General features: G+C 35.1%; 2 protein-coding genes across 2 annotated transcripts; both read left to right on the forward strand.

The window, feature by feature from the left end:
- The first annotated feature begins 10,192 nt into the window (after positions 1-10,192).
- Positions 10,193-11,165, forward strand: LOC113352050. The gene is made up of 2 exons (XM_026595928.1): positions 10,193-10,547; positions 10,808-11,165. Exons 1-2 carry the CDS (start codon positions 10,510-10,512, stop codon positions 11,163-11,165), a joined length of 396 nt encoding a protein of 131 aa, XP_026451713.1. The 5' UTR covers positions 10,193-10,509.
- A 274-nt stretch (positions 11,166-11,439) lies between these two features.
- On the forward strand, positions 11,440-13,172 carry LOC113352051. The gene is made up of 4 exons (XM_026595929.1): positions 11,440-11,486; positions 11,568-12,570; positions 12,661-12,757; positions 12,843-13,172. The coding sequence occupies exons 2-4, from the start codon at positions 11,597-11,599 to the stop codon at positions 13,170-13,172; spliced, it is 1,401 nt and encodes a 466-aa protein (XP_026451714.1). The 5' UTR covers positions 11,440-11,486; positions 11,568-11,596.
- The last annotated feature ends 2,796 nt before the right edge of the window (positions 13,173-15,968 follow it).

Here is a 15,968-nt window from a genome sequence, read left to right on the forward strand (position 1 = left end):
GACAGTCAGAATCAATCTTAAGAAAAGTATATCAAATATTTGTATCTCAATTTCTCAATTCAATCTGCAATCAAACTGAAAAAGAGGGGGTCTAACAACACCACCCAAAATTTCGCTTAGCAATCTGTATGGACTAACTCCGAAACACTTTCTAGAGAATCAACTAGACAGTCAGACTCAATCTAGGTAAAAGTATCTCAAGGAGTTAATATCTCTCTCTTGTTTTGATTTTCTCAAGCTAATAGAAATCAGCGAGTCTTTAATCAAACACAAGGAATAACTTGGATGGTACCAAAGACCAATGTCCAAGGATCAATCAATGTTAATCAACAACCAAAGGTTGAATTATAATAATTGATGATCTAAACGCACAACTTGTATAATTTCAATTATAAATATAAAACAATACAATGCGGAAATTGAAATAACACAGACACTAGAAATTTTGTTAAAGAGGAAACCGTGAATGCATAAAAATCCCGGGACCTAGTCCAGATTGAACAAACACTGCATTAAGCCGCTACAGACACTAGCCTACTCCAAGCTAACTTCGGACTGGACTGTAGTTGAACCCCAATCAGTCTCCCACTGATCCAAGGTAAAATTGTACTCCCAACGCTTCTGATCCCAGCAGGATACTGCGCACTTGATTCCCTTAGCTGATCTCACCCACAACTAAAAGTTGTTACGACCCAAAATCGCAGGCTTTGACAGTAAACAAATCTGTCTCACATATACAAGTCTATCAAAGGATCAATCTGTCTCCAAAGAAAAACCCTAAAGTTTTTGTTCCGTCTTTTGATAATAATAAAGGTGAACAGGAACCAATTGATAATCCGGTCTTATATTCTAGAAGAACATCCTAGATTAATCAATCACCTCACAACAATCTTAATCGTATGGTAGCGAAACAAGATGTTGTGGAATCACAAACAATGAGACGAAGATTTTTGTGATTACTTTTTATATCTTGCCTATCGGACATATCAAATCTCAAGACAATCAATCTGATTGTACTCGTACGATAGAAGATGCAAGATCAGATCACACAACTACGATAAAAGTAGTATCTGTCTGGCTTCACAATCCCAATGAAGTTTTTAAGTCGTTAACCTGGTTTTCGAAGAAGAAAACCAAAGGTTAAAGGAGAACCGACTCTAGTACGCAAACTAGTATCACACGTAAGGTGTGGGGATTAGTTTTGCACAATACTAGATGTCTCCTTTATATAGTCTTTCAAATCAAGGTTTTTCCTTGGTAACAAAGCAATCAATATTCACCGTTAGACAAAAATATGATTTAGATTCAAGCTAATATTTCTCAACTGTTAGATCGAAAACTTAGCTTGTTATACACAAATGAACTGCACGCTTCCAGGTTTGTTAACCGTACCCAAACGTGTACATTGTTGGTTCAACAATAGTTAACCAAAAGGTTAGCCATATGAACTTTTATAGCCACGGTTTGATTCACTTGAATCGGTTCATGAACTTTTATAGCCACGGTTTGCAAACTGCATTCCTTAGTCTTTTTAAAGTTTAAGTTCAGAAATCATCTTCAGATATATAACCTTCCGGTTCTCTTGATCAACAAAGTTCGAAAATTTTGGTTCAAGGAATAGGACTTATACATAAATGTGTTTCCACAACAATGCTTATGTCCATCATTGGTTATGTAATCTAAACTCTCATTCCAATCATTGAAACCTTCTTAGAGGACGTTATACAGTTGGTACACCATTTCTCGTCAAAGCAATTTTCAAGATGATTGAAACATATCATGACTTTCGTCACTAGGTAAAGATAAACTTGGTCGAAGCGAAAAGATTACCAACACATACTTCGAGATATAGATAGGCGAGGTATACTCGGTTCGAAATACCAAATGTGTATAATCTAAGTCTATATATAGCATATGACTTTTTGTCTCAAGAAGTAGGAGATAGAGTAGATAGACTTTTGAGTGACAAATGAAGTCCTTGAGCTCAACTACACTTTCTATCCTAGTCCGAGACTTAGCTATAATAGACTAGAAATCAAGACTTATAGTTTTGATCACTAACATTGACAAACATGCTTGAGATAGCAACGCATGCGAGTTCGACCGAGCAATGCTCTAACATAAACAAATAGGAATTTGCGAGCCCGATTGAATATAAGAAATAACTTGGACGGTATCAAAAAACAATATCCAAGTGTCAATTGATTTAATCAACAACCAAAGGTTGGATTCACAATTGATTGAACTTACGCCCAACCTGTGATATTTCAATTATATAAACAAATATAATGCGGAAAAGAAATAACACAGACACCAGAAGTTTTGTTAATGAGGAAACCGCAAATGTATAAAAACCCTGGGACCTAGTCTAAATTTGAACACCACACTGTATTAAGTCGCTAAAGACACTAGCCTACTCCAAGTTAACTTCGGACTGTAATGTAGTTGAGCCCTAACCAATCCCACAGTGATCAAGGTACAGTTGTGCTCCTTACGTCTTTGAATCCCAGCAGGACTCTACGCACTTGATTCCCTTAGTTGATTTCACCCAAAACTAAGAGTTTCTACGACTTAAAGTCGAAGATTTGATAAACCAATCTCTCTCATACAGAAAAGTCTATTGAATAGATAAATCTGTCTCCCACAGATAAACCTATGAGTTTTGTTCCGTCTTTTGATAAATTAAGGTGAACAAGAACCAATTGATATACCAGATTTATATTCCCGAAGAACAGCCTAGAAATATCAATCACCTCATGTTAATCTTAATCGTATGGTAGCGAAACAAGATATTGTGGAATCACAAACGATTAGACGAAGATGTTTGTGACTACTTTTTATCTTGACTATCGAAGATTAAATCTTGATCAAATCTTATAGAAGATAATACTCAATCACGATAGAAAACAGCAAGATCAGAACACGCAACTACAGAGAAAATAGTTGGGTATGGCTTCACAATCCCAATGAAGTCTTCAAGTCGTTAACCTATAGGGTTTTGGAAAAACCTAAGGTTAAAGGAGAATAGGTTTCCCAGTTGCTAGAGTTCTCCCTTATATAATTTTTAAATCAAGGTTTGCAATCAATGTTACCTTGGTAACAAAGCATTCAGTATTCACCGTTAGATGAAAACATGATTAGACTCAAGCTAATATCTTTCAACAATTAGATCGAACTTATCTTGTTACACACAAATAAAAAGTGACTTCATTTAGATATGAGTAACTGTACCTAAACGTGTACGCCTTTGTTGGCTCAACAATAGTTAACCGAAGTTAGCCATATGAACACTTTCATATCAACCTTATTCATCTTAACCATAACTAGTTCAAATGACTCAAATGAAACTAGTTCTAGAGTTTTTCAATTGTGTATATTCTTATAGAAGTATACAAGACACAATTGAAGAAAAATCGATTTTGATTCACTCGAATAAATTCATGAACACGATTTGTAAAATATTGCATTCCTTATTATATAAATGCATTAGTTCATGAACAAACCGATTTTAGAACTTAACTTACTCAAGTATGCATACGGGTACGCATACCTAAGTAGTCGAACTAAGTTTGAGTTCGCCAGTAGGCGAACGGGTACGCGTACCACTTAATATAAACCAAACTCAGCAGAAAATTCCGGAACTTGAATTACGCCAGTACGCATACAGGTATGCATACTATAGTTCTCGGACTTTCAATAATCAACCAGTACGCACACGAGTATGCATACTATGGTTCCCGGACTTGGTTTATATGCAAGTACGCATACTGTGCTTATATCCAATCATGGTTAAGTGTTCTAAACTCTTATTTCAATCATTGAAACATTTTCAGAAGACGACAATAGCTGTCTCAACAAAGTATTAACTTCAAAGCAATTTTCAATTGATCGAATGATCAATACGAAACATTTCGAGTCTACATCAAATGATTGTCTCACACAAATCATGTAAGATGTTACCAGGTGATTTTCACATGATCATCTTTTGACTTTCATAAAGAATATAAGATGAACTTGGTTAAAGCAAAAGCTTACCAGCACATATTTCGAGAAATATGTAAGCGAGTTAAACTCTGCTCGAAATATCAAATGTGCATAATTGAAGTCTATATATCTATACGACTTTTGTGTCAAATAGGAGATAGAGTACATCGACTTTTGAGTGATAGATGAGTTCAAGTCTCCACATACCTTTTGCTGATGAAGTTTCACAAGCTCCCCTTAGTAGTTCTTCGTCTTCAATCGATGAACGCCTTGAAGTATAATGCTCAACTACACTTTCTGCCTAATCTGAGACTTATCTATAAGTAGACTATAAATCAAGACTTATAGTTTTGGCAACTAAACTTGACAAACAATCTTGAGATAACAACGGTTGCGAGTTTGACCGAGCAGTGCTCTAACATTAGGTAAAGGTACAGGTCTTGTAGTGTGGATAGAGTAATGGAACTGATAGTGATCCTATAGAGTTTGGTTAAGTTCGAACCTATTATCAAGTAATCACACTTTGATTGTTGTATTTTATCGATCTCGTTTCCATAGACGATCACACAAAGTGTGAATACCGATTTGTCGTATTATCTCGACTTTGTCCATAGACAATCACTTTCGGAAGAGGACTTATAGGTGGATAAATTAAAGATTGTGGTGTATTTGGGTACCCTCTCCTTTTAAATTGGTATCAGAGCAAGCAAACACGAAAAAATATAACAATCTGTGTCTGGTGCGATCCAATCTATAAGAATTGAATCTAATGGGAGATTCAGTTAACGTAGTTGCAAGATTTGACATCTTCAAGGTTCCATGGTGGAGGACACGAATGAATAATGCAATATTCTCTTTAAAGGAATCTTCTAGAAGTTGGTTAGGAACTTGCGATTTTTGAGAAAAACTCTCTTAGATCTAAGAGACAACCCACTGATTTCCTCATATGATGGATCTTTCAAGCAAGGAAATCGACACAATTCAAAAAGGTTTCATAATGTTGATTTGGATGGGTTACGAAATATCTCTTCAGTCGCTTCTGTTTCTCACTGTGATCATTTCACTAAGAGAAATTGTCATATCAAAATCTTAAGATTTGTGAATCTTACCTTTGGTCCTGTATCATCAATATTCACAAAAAATCCTGTTGGGTTAGATTTTAGAAGCAACCATATCGAGAGGTATTTTCAAACGGAGAGTCAAATAGCTCGAAATGTTACTAAAAAAGTAAGAATTTTTATTGTATTAAAAAGGGGTATTGTAATAAAATCCTATTACAATATGATTCGGTATAAGAAAATACTTCGATCTTATGAGATTAAGAAAAAGAAGTATTCCTTCATCTTCTTTATGAAAATTATCCATATGCACTCACCTAACAATGGTTTCTTCGAAACCAGTGATAGGCTAAAAGGAATCGGCAACCTTAATAAGTCAAGTTTCTTAAGGATTTGGTCGGAGAACACCAAAAACTAATGGTATCATCAAAGGGAACACAAGCCAAGAGACCCTAGAAACAAGCCGTCTTTGATAATGACATTGATATCTTGGTTGTAATCTTGAAGAAAATCACCAGTTACAATTTGCGAACGTGTCACTCAAACCTATACGTTTAAGAGAGGGAATATGGTAGGAATTAAATGCAACCAGGAAAATGCTAAGAGTCCAGATTTTATGGTATGAAGCAATTCAGAAATAGGATAGGGTAATAACACTGAATATATGGACACATAACTTGCTTACATGATATATGTTGGAAACATGACGCAATGTGCAGTAAAAAGAAGAAAAGCAAACTGACTTAGAGCAACAAATTCATCAATAAAAATTTAGTGCTTACGACGAAGCCTGGAAGACGGGAGACATCACGAGCTTGAGACTCAGAGAAATCAAACAGAGCGACAGAGTTTGGGGATGTATTCTGAATGCTGCATCAAACAATGAAGCTAAAATGAAAGGACAATATATGGACTACGTGAAAGACATAACATAATTTCGTGAAATGTTTGATTCAACCAAGAATTAGGTTAAGAAATCTGCCACACTCCTATTTTACTTTTTGATTCTTCATGGATATAAAACTATATAAGGTTCTGGCGTTTACAAGGGTTAAATTGTTCGGGAAAAATTTCATGTCCAATTTTGAGGAACTTTGACTTCTATAATTAGTATTTGGACTTTTAATAGCATTATTGGCAGCATTATTATTATGATCATTATATTTTTAGTATTACTTTTATTTCTCTTCGTGATTCGACATGGGTTTCAATTTTAGCCTATCCAAACTTGTTTGAGAATGAAGGCTTGATGGTAAACAAACCAAAGTATATATCAAGTAAATTGATTAGATTAATTCTCCCAATAATAAAAAGAAAAAGGATAATAAGCTTGAGCGTTGAGAAATTGTTGCCTCTATCTGCTGAGAACGTGGTGTAGAAGCAGTTGTGGCACCTTTCTCTGTTCCTTGTCTATCTCCGTATTCCTTCTTGGCAGTTGAACAATATTCTACTCTATCAAGCTTAACTGATTCGTAATAATCCCGTGTCTTCAATCTATTCTTCTTAAAATTCAACTGATTATCAATCTCTTCTTCTTCTGCAAAGCGTGACATTGCTCACAAAATCTCCACCAAAGAACCTGTGACGATAATAATCAGTGTAACTAACCATTATTATCAATCTCATCAGCAGATGTTGTAAGTACCATGGAAAACCCACATCTGTCCAAAAAATCAAAAATCAAAGTGCCAAACAGAGCCAAGCAACTACAATAAAAAACATTAAACTATGTTCATACTTAAAAACCAAAAACCTTCAGAAACAAGCAGAAAACAAGTTAAACCTTCAAAAACAAGCAGAAAACAAGATAAGGAGTACTAGTGGAAGATCAGAGAGAGGGATAGAAATAACTTACTTAGTGTACTGAGCAATGTTCCGTTATAATGGAGGATATATTTCCTCTGCTTCTTCGAAGCACTAGAAAATTGTGTGCAGGGGGGAAACCTCTAAAGGAGAAGATGATAATTGTTTGTAAGAGGAAGAGAGGAGAAGCTGTATGTGTTTTTGTAGGTTTTTGGATTTCTTAAAAGCATGAACAATTAAATATGGAAATCAGATGTTTAAAATTTAAAAGTTAAAAACCGAGAAAAAAAAAACTTTATAAGTTAATTTTATAAGAAGTATAACTGAAATAAAAATTAATTTTAAGAAAATAGTTGAAAAATTGTTTCAAAAATCATAATGCTAATTTTAAAATAGGAGGTACGCTTTTTCATAGAATAGGTATTGCTATCTAAAAGGGTGGTGGTGCCCAACTTGTTGCCAGGCTACCCAACAACTTATTGTAATTTCTTATTCCTCAATAATGGATTTTTTTTTTTTTAAAAAGAAAACTTTAAAAGTTAATTTTATGAAATTTCAAAATACGAAGAGACCGAACATGAAAGTCAATTAGCAAAGACAAATGGAATGTAGATATTATTATTTAAGAGAGCATACGAGGTGTTTTTAAGGATTTGAGAATGGGGCATAGATTGAGAAAACATAAGAATATATCAAGTTATCATAAGGATTTGGACGGAGAACACCAAAAACTAATGGTATCATCAAAAGGAACACAAGCCAAGAGACCCTGAAAACAAGCCGTCTTTGATAATGACATTGATATCTTGGTTGTAATCTTGAAGAAAATCAGTAGTTCCAATTTGTGAACGTGTCACTCAAACCAATACCTTTAAGAGAGGGAATATGGTAGGAATTAAATGCAACTTGGAAAATGCTAAGAGTCCAGATTATATGGTATGAAGCAATTCAGAAATAGGATAAAGTAATAAAACTGAATATATGGACAAAGAACTTGCTAAAAGCATGATATATGTTGGACACATGAAGCAATGTGCAATAAAAACAAGAAAAGAAAACAGACATAGAGCAACAAATTCATCAATAAAGAATTTAGTGCTTACGACGAATCCTGAAGACTGGAGACATCACGTGCTTGAGACTCAGAGATATCAAACGGAGCGACAGAGTTTGGGGATGTATTCTGAATGCTGCATCAAACAATGAAGCTAAAATGGGAGGAAAATATGTGGACTACGTGAAAAACATAACATAATTTCGTGAAGTGTTTGATTCAACCAAGAACTAGGTTAAGAAATATGCCACACTCCTTTTGTATTGTTTGATTCTTTATGGATACAAAAATATAGAAGGTTCTGGCGTTTACAAGGGTTAAATTGTTGGGAAAAAATTTATGTCCAATTTTGAGGTACTGAGACTTCCATAGTTAGTATTTGGACTTTTACTAGCATTATTGGCAGCGTTATTATTATGATCATTATACTCTTAGGATTGCTCTTATTTCTCTTCGTTATTCGACATGGGTTTTAATTTTAGCCTACCCAAACTTGTTTGAGACTGAAGCCTTGGTGGTTGATGTAAACAAACCAGAGTATAGATCAGGTAAATTAATTAGATTAATTCTTCCCAATAAGAAAAAGAAAAAGGATAATAACCTTGAGTGTTGAGAAATTGTTGCCTCTATCTGCTGAGAACGTGGTGTAGAAGAAGTTGTGACATCTTTCTCTGTTCCTTGTCTGTCTCCATATTCTTTCTTGGCAGTTGAACAATATTCTACTCCATCAAGCTTAACTGATTCGTTATAATCCCGTGTCTTCAATCTCTTTTTATTAAAATCCAACTGATTATCAATCTCTTCTTCTTTTGCAAAACGTGACATTGCTCACAAAATCTCCACCAAATAACCTGTGACGATAATAATCAGTGTAACTAACCATTATTATCAATCTCATCAGCAGATGTTGTAAGTACCATGGAAAACCCACATCTGTCCAAAAAATCAAAAATCAAAGTGCCAAACAGAGCCAAGCAACTACAGTAAAAAGCATTAAATTATGTTCATACTTAAAAACCAAAAACCTTCAGAAACAAGCAGAAAACAAGCAAAACCTTCAAAAACAAGCAGAAAACAAGATAAGGAGTACTAGTGGAAGAGGGATAGAAATAGCTTACTTAGTGTACGGAGCAATGTTTCATTATAATGGAGGATATATTTCCTCTGCTTCTTCTAAACACTAGAAAACTGTGTGCAGTGGTGAAAACCTCTAAAGGAGAAGATGATAATTGTTTGTGAGCGGAAGAGAGGAGAAGCTGCATGTATATTTGTAGGTTTTTGGATTTCTTAAAAGCATCAACAATCAAATATGGAAATCAGCTGTTTAAAATTTAAAAGTTAAAAATCGAGCAAAAAACAAATAAAATAAAAAGTCATTAGTTAATTTTATAAGAAGTATAACTGAAAAAGAAAATTAATTTTAAAAAAAAAAATTAAAAAATTAATTTTTAAAAAAATAGTTGATTTTTTTTTCTTCAAAAATAGGTTGAAAAATTGTTTCAAAAATCATAATGCTAATTTTAAAATAGGAGGTACGCTTATTCATAGAATAGGTCTTGCTATCTAAAAGGGTGTTGGTGCCCAGCTTGTTGCCAGGCTACCCACCAACCTATTGGAATTTATTTTTCTTCAACAATGGATTTTTTCTTTTTAAGAAAAAAACTTTAAAAGTTAATTTTATAAGAAGTTAATTTTATGAAAAACTCAAAATACGAAGAGAGCGAACATGATAGTAAATTAGCAAAGTCAAATGCAATGTAGATATTATTATTTAAGAGAGAATACAAGGTATTTTTAAGAATTTGAGAATGGGGCATAGATTGAGAAAACATAAGAATATATCAAGTTATCATAAGGATTTGTCCGGAGAACACCAAAAAATAATAGTATCATCAAAAGGAACACAAGCCAATAAGCCCTAGAAACAAGCCGTCTTTGATAATGCCATTGATATCTTGGTTGTAATCTTGAAGAAAATCAACAATTCTAATTTGCGAAGGTGTCACTCAAACCAATATCTTTAAGAGAGGGAATATGTTAGGAATTAAATGCAACTAGGAAAATGCTAAGAATACAGATTCTATGGTATGAAGCAATTCCGAAATAGGATAAGGTAATAACACTGAATATATGTACAAAGAACTTGCTAAAAGCATGATATATGTTGGAAACATGAAGCAATGTGCAGTAAAAAGAAAAAAGGGCAAATTAATAAAGTGTCCTGCTTCAAACCATATAATTAATAAACCGGCCAAACTTTTAAATTCTTTTAGAAACTGGCCTTTCTGTTAGAGTTGACACCTGGGCCCACCAGATCGGTCAGCTGCGTTGAATAAGTCAAACTCGGTAGGAGAATTTACGACTGTGCCCTTGCCCATTTAAAGACCCGTGTGGTCTCTCACCACAATTTCTCTTTCTCCCTCGTTCTCTTTCTCCCTCGTTCTCTTCTCCCTCGTTCTGAAACTAGGGTTAGGTATTGAAGCTGTTTGAAGCTGGTGTTATTGAAGTTGTTTTTGCTGAAGACATAGATGTTAGCAGAAAGACCAGAGTGTATTTGGAAGAAAAGTTATACATATTTAGGGATTCAGAGATAGTGGTGATACAGTGAAGATGAGGTACAAACCGGGATTGAAACAGTCTGAATCAAGGTAAGATTAACGAAACCCGTGACTTAATATATGATGAAAATCATTGTATTGATAGTTAATTAATTTAATTGATCGATTGATTTTTAGGGTTTCTGTTTTTTTTTCCTTTGTAATTAGGGTTTATTTGAAACCAAATTTTTATTGTTTAATTGGGGTTTAATTTTCGTGATTGGGTGTTTGATTTTAAGTAATATTGCTTAATTAGGTTTTCATTGGGTTTTCATAGGTTTATATCTGATTTTGTTTCATTTGTGTTGCAGTCAGTTCAAATTTAGGAATATCAGTGTATATGCGGAGCCAAAGAATGAGACTTTGGTATTTCCTGATTGCCATAGAGATGAAACAGACTTGATGACACTTAAGTATATGGTGTATAAGGGTTTGTCTATGGATGTTAAAGAGAAGTTTAATTTATATTGGTTTAAGGAAGAATGTCTGCCACTGCCATTGTTAAACAATGATGATTTTGATAATTTTTGGGAGGATTCTTTTGTAAATGAGGATGGATGTATATGTTTGTGGATGGGGATGAAAGACACAGTGTTTGGGACTCCAAAGACTACACCAAGAAGAAGACAGTTAGTAAGGGAACCACCCCTAGAAGATCCCCAAGGCTAAATAGTGTGGATAAATCAGTTGAAGGTGCATCAAGAAAGCTGAGTTTCATGGATGTGCCCATATCCAAACATTCTCAGGCTAGTAGCAGTGGTTGCAGTCAGTCAAAAGCTACAAATGAAGTTAAGTTTGTTGAAGATGTGGACAATATTCAGCTGGAAAACACCAAAGAAGATGAATGTCACCCAATTGAGAATCCAGAAGCTCCTCCAGTATATGACAGTGATGAAGACATTGAGTATGGGTCAGATGAAGAAGAACAAGAAGAGAAAGAAGAAGAAGAAGAAGAAGAAGAAGAAGGAGAAAAAGAAGGCAAAGAAAAAGGTATATTTCATTTATAACTGATTTCATTTATTTGCATTTGTAACTTATTATATGGTACTGATGTTGATCTTGAATGTGAAGGTAAGGATGTGGATGAAAGACCTGCTTACATGGATGACTTTGATGATGATTTTGGTCAGTACATGAAGGGTGAGCATGATGTAGATCTTTTCCCTGAAGAAGAAGTTTTTACTCCAGTAGATCCTAGCAAAATGGAGGTAAAAACTAGATTTGCAAATAAGGAAGCATTTAAGAAACATCTCAGGGGTTATTGTGTTCTTAATAAGTGTCAATATATTTTGGATAGAAGTGCTCCCTCTAGAATTAAGGCTGAGTGTAGGTTTAAAACAGAACATGATTGTCCTTGGTTTGTGTATGCTAGCAAGAAAGAGGGTGAGAAGACTTTTGTTCTTAGGAAAGTGAATTTGGAACATAAGTGTGAAGGGGATCCCCAAAATAGGAATAGATCTGTTGATCCTCATTTTGTAAAGGATTTTGTTCTTGATCAGATGAAGAATAAGCCTAAAAAAGTTGTTCCAGACCCTTATAAAATCAAGGAAGACTTCTTAGCTGAAAAGAGAGTAAATATACCATATCAGTGTGCATGGAAGGCTAGGAATCTAGTTTTAGAGTCATTATATGGGAACTATAAAGAAAGTTACAATGAAGTACCAGCATTCTGCAAGATGTTTACAAAATGCAATGATGGGTCTGTTGCTAAGTTCACTTTTGACACAGTGAATAACACCTTTGAAAGCATGACACTCTCATTTGAACCTGCAATGAGGGGTTGGCGAAAAGCATGCAGGGGAGTTATAGGGCTTGATGCCTGCCATCTAACAGGGGAATATGGGGGAGGATTGATGGCTGCAACTGCACTTGATGGACAGAATGGGTTAGTAATGTTAGGAATTATGGTATGCAGAGCTGAAACAAAGGAAAATTGGATCATTTTTTTGAAGCATTTGAAGGATGCAATATTAGCACATCCAGTGAAAGTGGCTTTCATTTCAGATAGGCAAAAAGGTTTATTGGAAGCTGTTGGTATAGTGTTCCCTGGCCATCACCACAGATACTGTTGGAGGTAACTTTCTTGTCTAACTTTGTTTCTTGTTTCTTTTGTTTGTCAGATCAGATAAAGTCCTTATGTTAATTGCAATGTGTTAAAATGCAGACATTTATACAAAAATTTCAAGAAGGATTACAAGGGTCTTGAATTATACAGTTCTTTATGGAATGCAGCAAAAGCATACAAAGAAAAGCATTTTCAGGTTTGACAGTTCACAACAGTTCTTTGTTATTGGTTTTATGCACTATTTGACAGTCAAGTTAGCTAGTTTTTGATTGGCTGTGCAGGAACATTTTGACAATATTGTGAAACAGAGTGCTGCAGCTGGTGCTTATCTCAGTAGAGAAGATCCTGCTACATGGTCCAGGGCCTTTTTTAACCCTATTCACTGTTGTGAACATATGAACAACAATTTTTCAGAGTCTTTTAACAATATGATCAACAAGATGAGAAATAAACCAATTATAATGATAGGAATAATGTATGCTAACTTAGTGATGGGTACATGGTACAATAGGAGGACTGAATCTGCATCATACCATTACATGGTATATATTTGCACCTGGAATAAATCCAAGGACATACCTTTGGATCATGAATTCCCTGTGCACAGATAGAACATCAAAATTGATGCCAACTTGAGTGTGGTTAGTTGAGTTTTTCTAACATACTCTTGAGTGGTGTGGGAGGTGTGAGCTGTGATAAGTTCACATGGAGAAAATCTAGGAGAAAAACCCTTTCCTTGATTTTTCTTATGGGATTTCAACGTAGAATCACACGTAGTAAGGTAAGGTATATGTCTCCACAAGAGCATTTCATTTGGCTCAAAGTTACCACACCTAACGGGTAGTTGCAATGGATCATCGAATTGTATGGTCCTATTTTTTAATATTTGTGCTAATGTATTTTGTTTTTATGGAGTATCCATTTTTCCAGACTCATATGTTGTCATTACCAGTCTTTTTTTGCTCTTAAACACAAGCACAAAAATCAAAATCATCTTTAAACCCAAAACAAGTTCAATGCTAATAGAGGTACCAATTTGCTTGAGGAGCATAAGATTCCATATAACAAATTGCATTCTTTATCTCTTCATCGACGAGTTGAATTGCATTTTGAAGTTCTCTAGCTTCATTGTCAGCTTCTTCTTCCATCGTTATCACAGTTGGATCTAACTCTCCAACGTCATCTCATAACGAATTCAAATCCGACGTAATACGATCAATCCGTACTTTTTTGTGCAATTCGGTTATACCGTCCGGCACTATGTGTATCACTATTTAAGATACCACGTATTAGTTTGACAGTCAATATTTAAGAAAATAAAATAAAATAAAATGAAAAGAAGTAAGTTACAGCCAAACTTACTGGTAATGGAACCTCCTGTGTCAGGATCAGTTTTCTTTGCCCCCTGCATTGCCTGCATTAATACAAACGCATATGCATCTTTTGAGGAGAACCCATTTTCAATTGATACATCATTTTTTTTTAATGTATCATCTTTTGTAGCTGCCGAAGAAAAATGTTTTAACACATTATATGCTTCATCTTCACCACTACCAGCACATATAAAACCAACTTTTCCAAGTCTTTTTTTTAGACCAGAACACGAGCCTTTGCACGTGCTTATGTCGGTAATCTTAAAATGGCGATGTCTATGAACATAGTACATTTTAGGAATAGCTGATCATTTTCTCCCCTTCACAAGAAATCACATTTTTCTTAACTTAGTAGATATATGAGAAGATATGAGTTAAAAGTAAATTGAAACTAAAAATATAATATGTGAGAAGATTACTGTTGGAACAAAGGAGAATATTTGGTTTCTCTATTTATGATTGGCTTACACTGCAAGAAAATATTCTCTAGATATGTTGTTATCTATACGAATATGTGGCATGTATAGGATATATATATACACTTCTTGTAAAACTTTCATTGATAATAAGAAACCCTAATCATTCTTCTCCCGTGGACGTAGGCTATAGCCGAACCACGTTAAACTGTGTTTCTTCTTTAATCTGTTTTAGTTAACTGCATAACATCTTATGCAGATCCAATATTGACTGCATAACATCTTATGCATACCAACATGGTATCAGGGGATCGTTAACGATCCTGGCCGTTTCTCTGTAATCAAGTTTCGTTTCTCCGTTTGTTTACTATGGCACAATCAGATTATAATACTAGTTTGCGTTTAACCTCTGTCTTGCTGAATGATGTCAATTATGTCAGCTGGTCTAGGGCTGCTGCTCTTGCTCTTGGGGGTAAAAGAAAGTCTGGGTATATTGGTGAGAATAGTACTTGTCCAGATGCTAAAGATCCAAAGTATGAAGATTGGATTGCTGATGATCAACTGGTTCGCACGTGGCTTCTCCAGTCGTTGGAACCACATATTTCGGAAATTTTTTCGTTTTCAGAATCTGCAAAGGATTTGTGGAAGTCTGTTGCTAGTCTGTATGGCTTACGGAATAATGCTGCTCGGGTGTTTGAGCTGAAGCGTGAGATTGCTGAGGCTGCACAAGGTACGAAAATTTTTACTGAGCATTTTGGTTATTTAAAAAGGAAGTGGGATGAACTGGATACATATCGTCCTCATACAACTGATGCCAAAATTCTCTTGAAGAGGGTTGAGGAGGATAAATTTTGATGTGCTCAGTAGCCTCACATCAGAGTATGAATCTCTTAGAAGCACTATTCTCATGAGTGCTGAATTGCCAAGTTGTCTAGTGTCTGTGCGACTGTGCACGTGAAGAGACACGCAAGAAAGTTATGAATCCTGTTTCTAAAAGCATTGTAGACCTGGATGCTGCTGAATCCAGTGCTCTTCTGAGCTCCAGATGATAAACGAGAGCCATGCCATTTGATAAGGACAAGATTCTCGTGCTAAGGGTAAGAGAGAAGTTTTTCATTGTGATCATTGTAATAAAACTGGTCACACCAAGGATCGTTGTTGGGATATTTATCCTCATCTTAAAGCTAATTTTGACAAAAATAAGCTTGCTCGAGCTGCTGTAGCTGACAATTCATCCTTTACCATAGACCAGTTGAAGGATTTCTTTCACCAGTTGGTAATAAGAATGAGCGCAAGGCCAACCATACTTCAGGTAACCTCTAGCCTTTCTTACTACGCCTGTTTCCAACCCACATTTGGATTATTGATTCAGGAGCTACAGATCATATGGCAAATGATCCTTCGTCAGTTCATGCATTTATTCGCAGCTCTCATAAAAATGTGTTGTTGCTAATGGCTCTACTGCTCCTGTGATGGGCAGTGGGAAAGTGCATTTTTTTCCAGATTGTCCGCCATCTAATGCACTTGTTGTTCCTCGTTTCCTACTCATTGTTATCTGTTGGTCAAATCACTAATTCTCTGAATTGTGATGTTACATTTACCCCTACCTCGGTCATCT

Source organism: Papaver somniferum, chromosome 2 (genome assembly GCF_003573695.1).
Source record: "Papaver somniferum cultivar HN1 chromosome 2, ASM357369v1, whole genome shotgun sequence".
Taxonomy (NCBI): Eukaryota; Viridiplantae; Streptophyta; class Magnoliopsida; order Ranunculales; family Papaveraceae; genus Papaver; species Papaver somniferum.

Bases quoted from the DNA above. Each gene is read 5' to 3' on its own strand.
- LOC113352050 (XM_026595928.1), top strand. From the start codon at position 10,510: ATGAGGTACAAACCGGGATTGAAACAGTCTGAATCAAG. The intron at 10,548-10,807 runs GTAAGATTAACG...TTTGTGTTGCAG, and splicing joins TTGAAACAGTCTGAATCAAG to TCAGTTCAAATTTAGGAATA.
- LOC113352051 (XM_026595929.1), top strand. From the start codon at position 11,597: ATGGATGACTTTGATGATGATTTTGGTCAGTACATGAAGGGTGAGCAT. The intron at 12,571-12,660 runs GTAACTTTCTTG...GTTAAAATGCAG, and splicing joins CACCACAGATACTGTTGGAG to ACATTTATACAAAAATTTCA. The intron at 12,758-12,842 runs GTTTGACAGTTC...TTGGCTGTGCAG, and splicing joins ACAAAGAAAAGCATTTTCAG to GAACATTTTGACAATATTGT.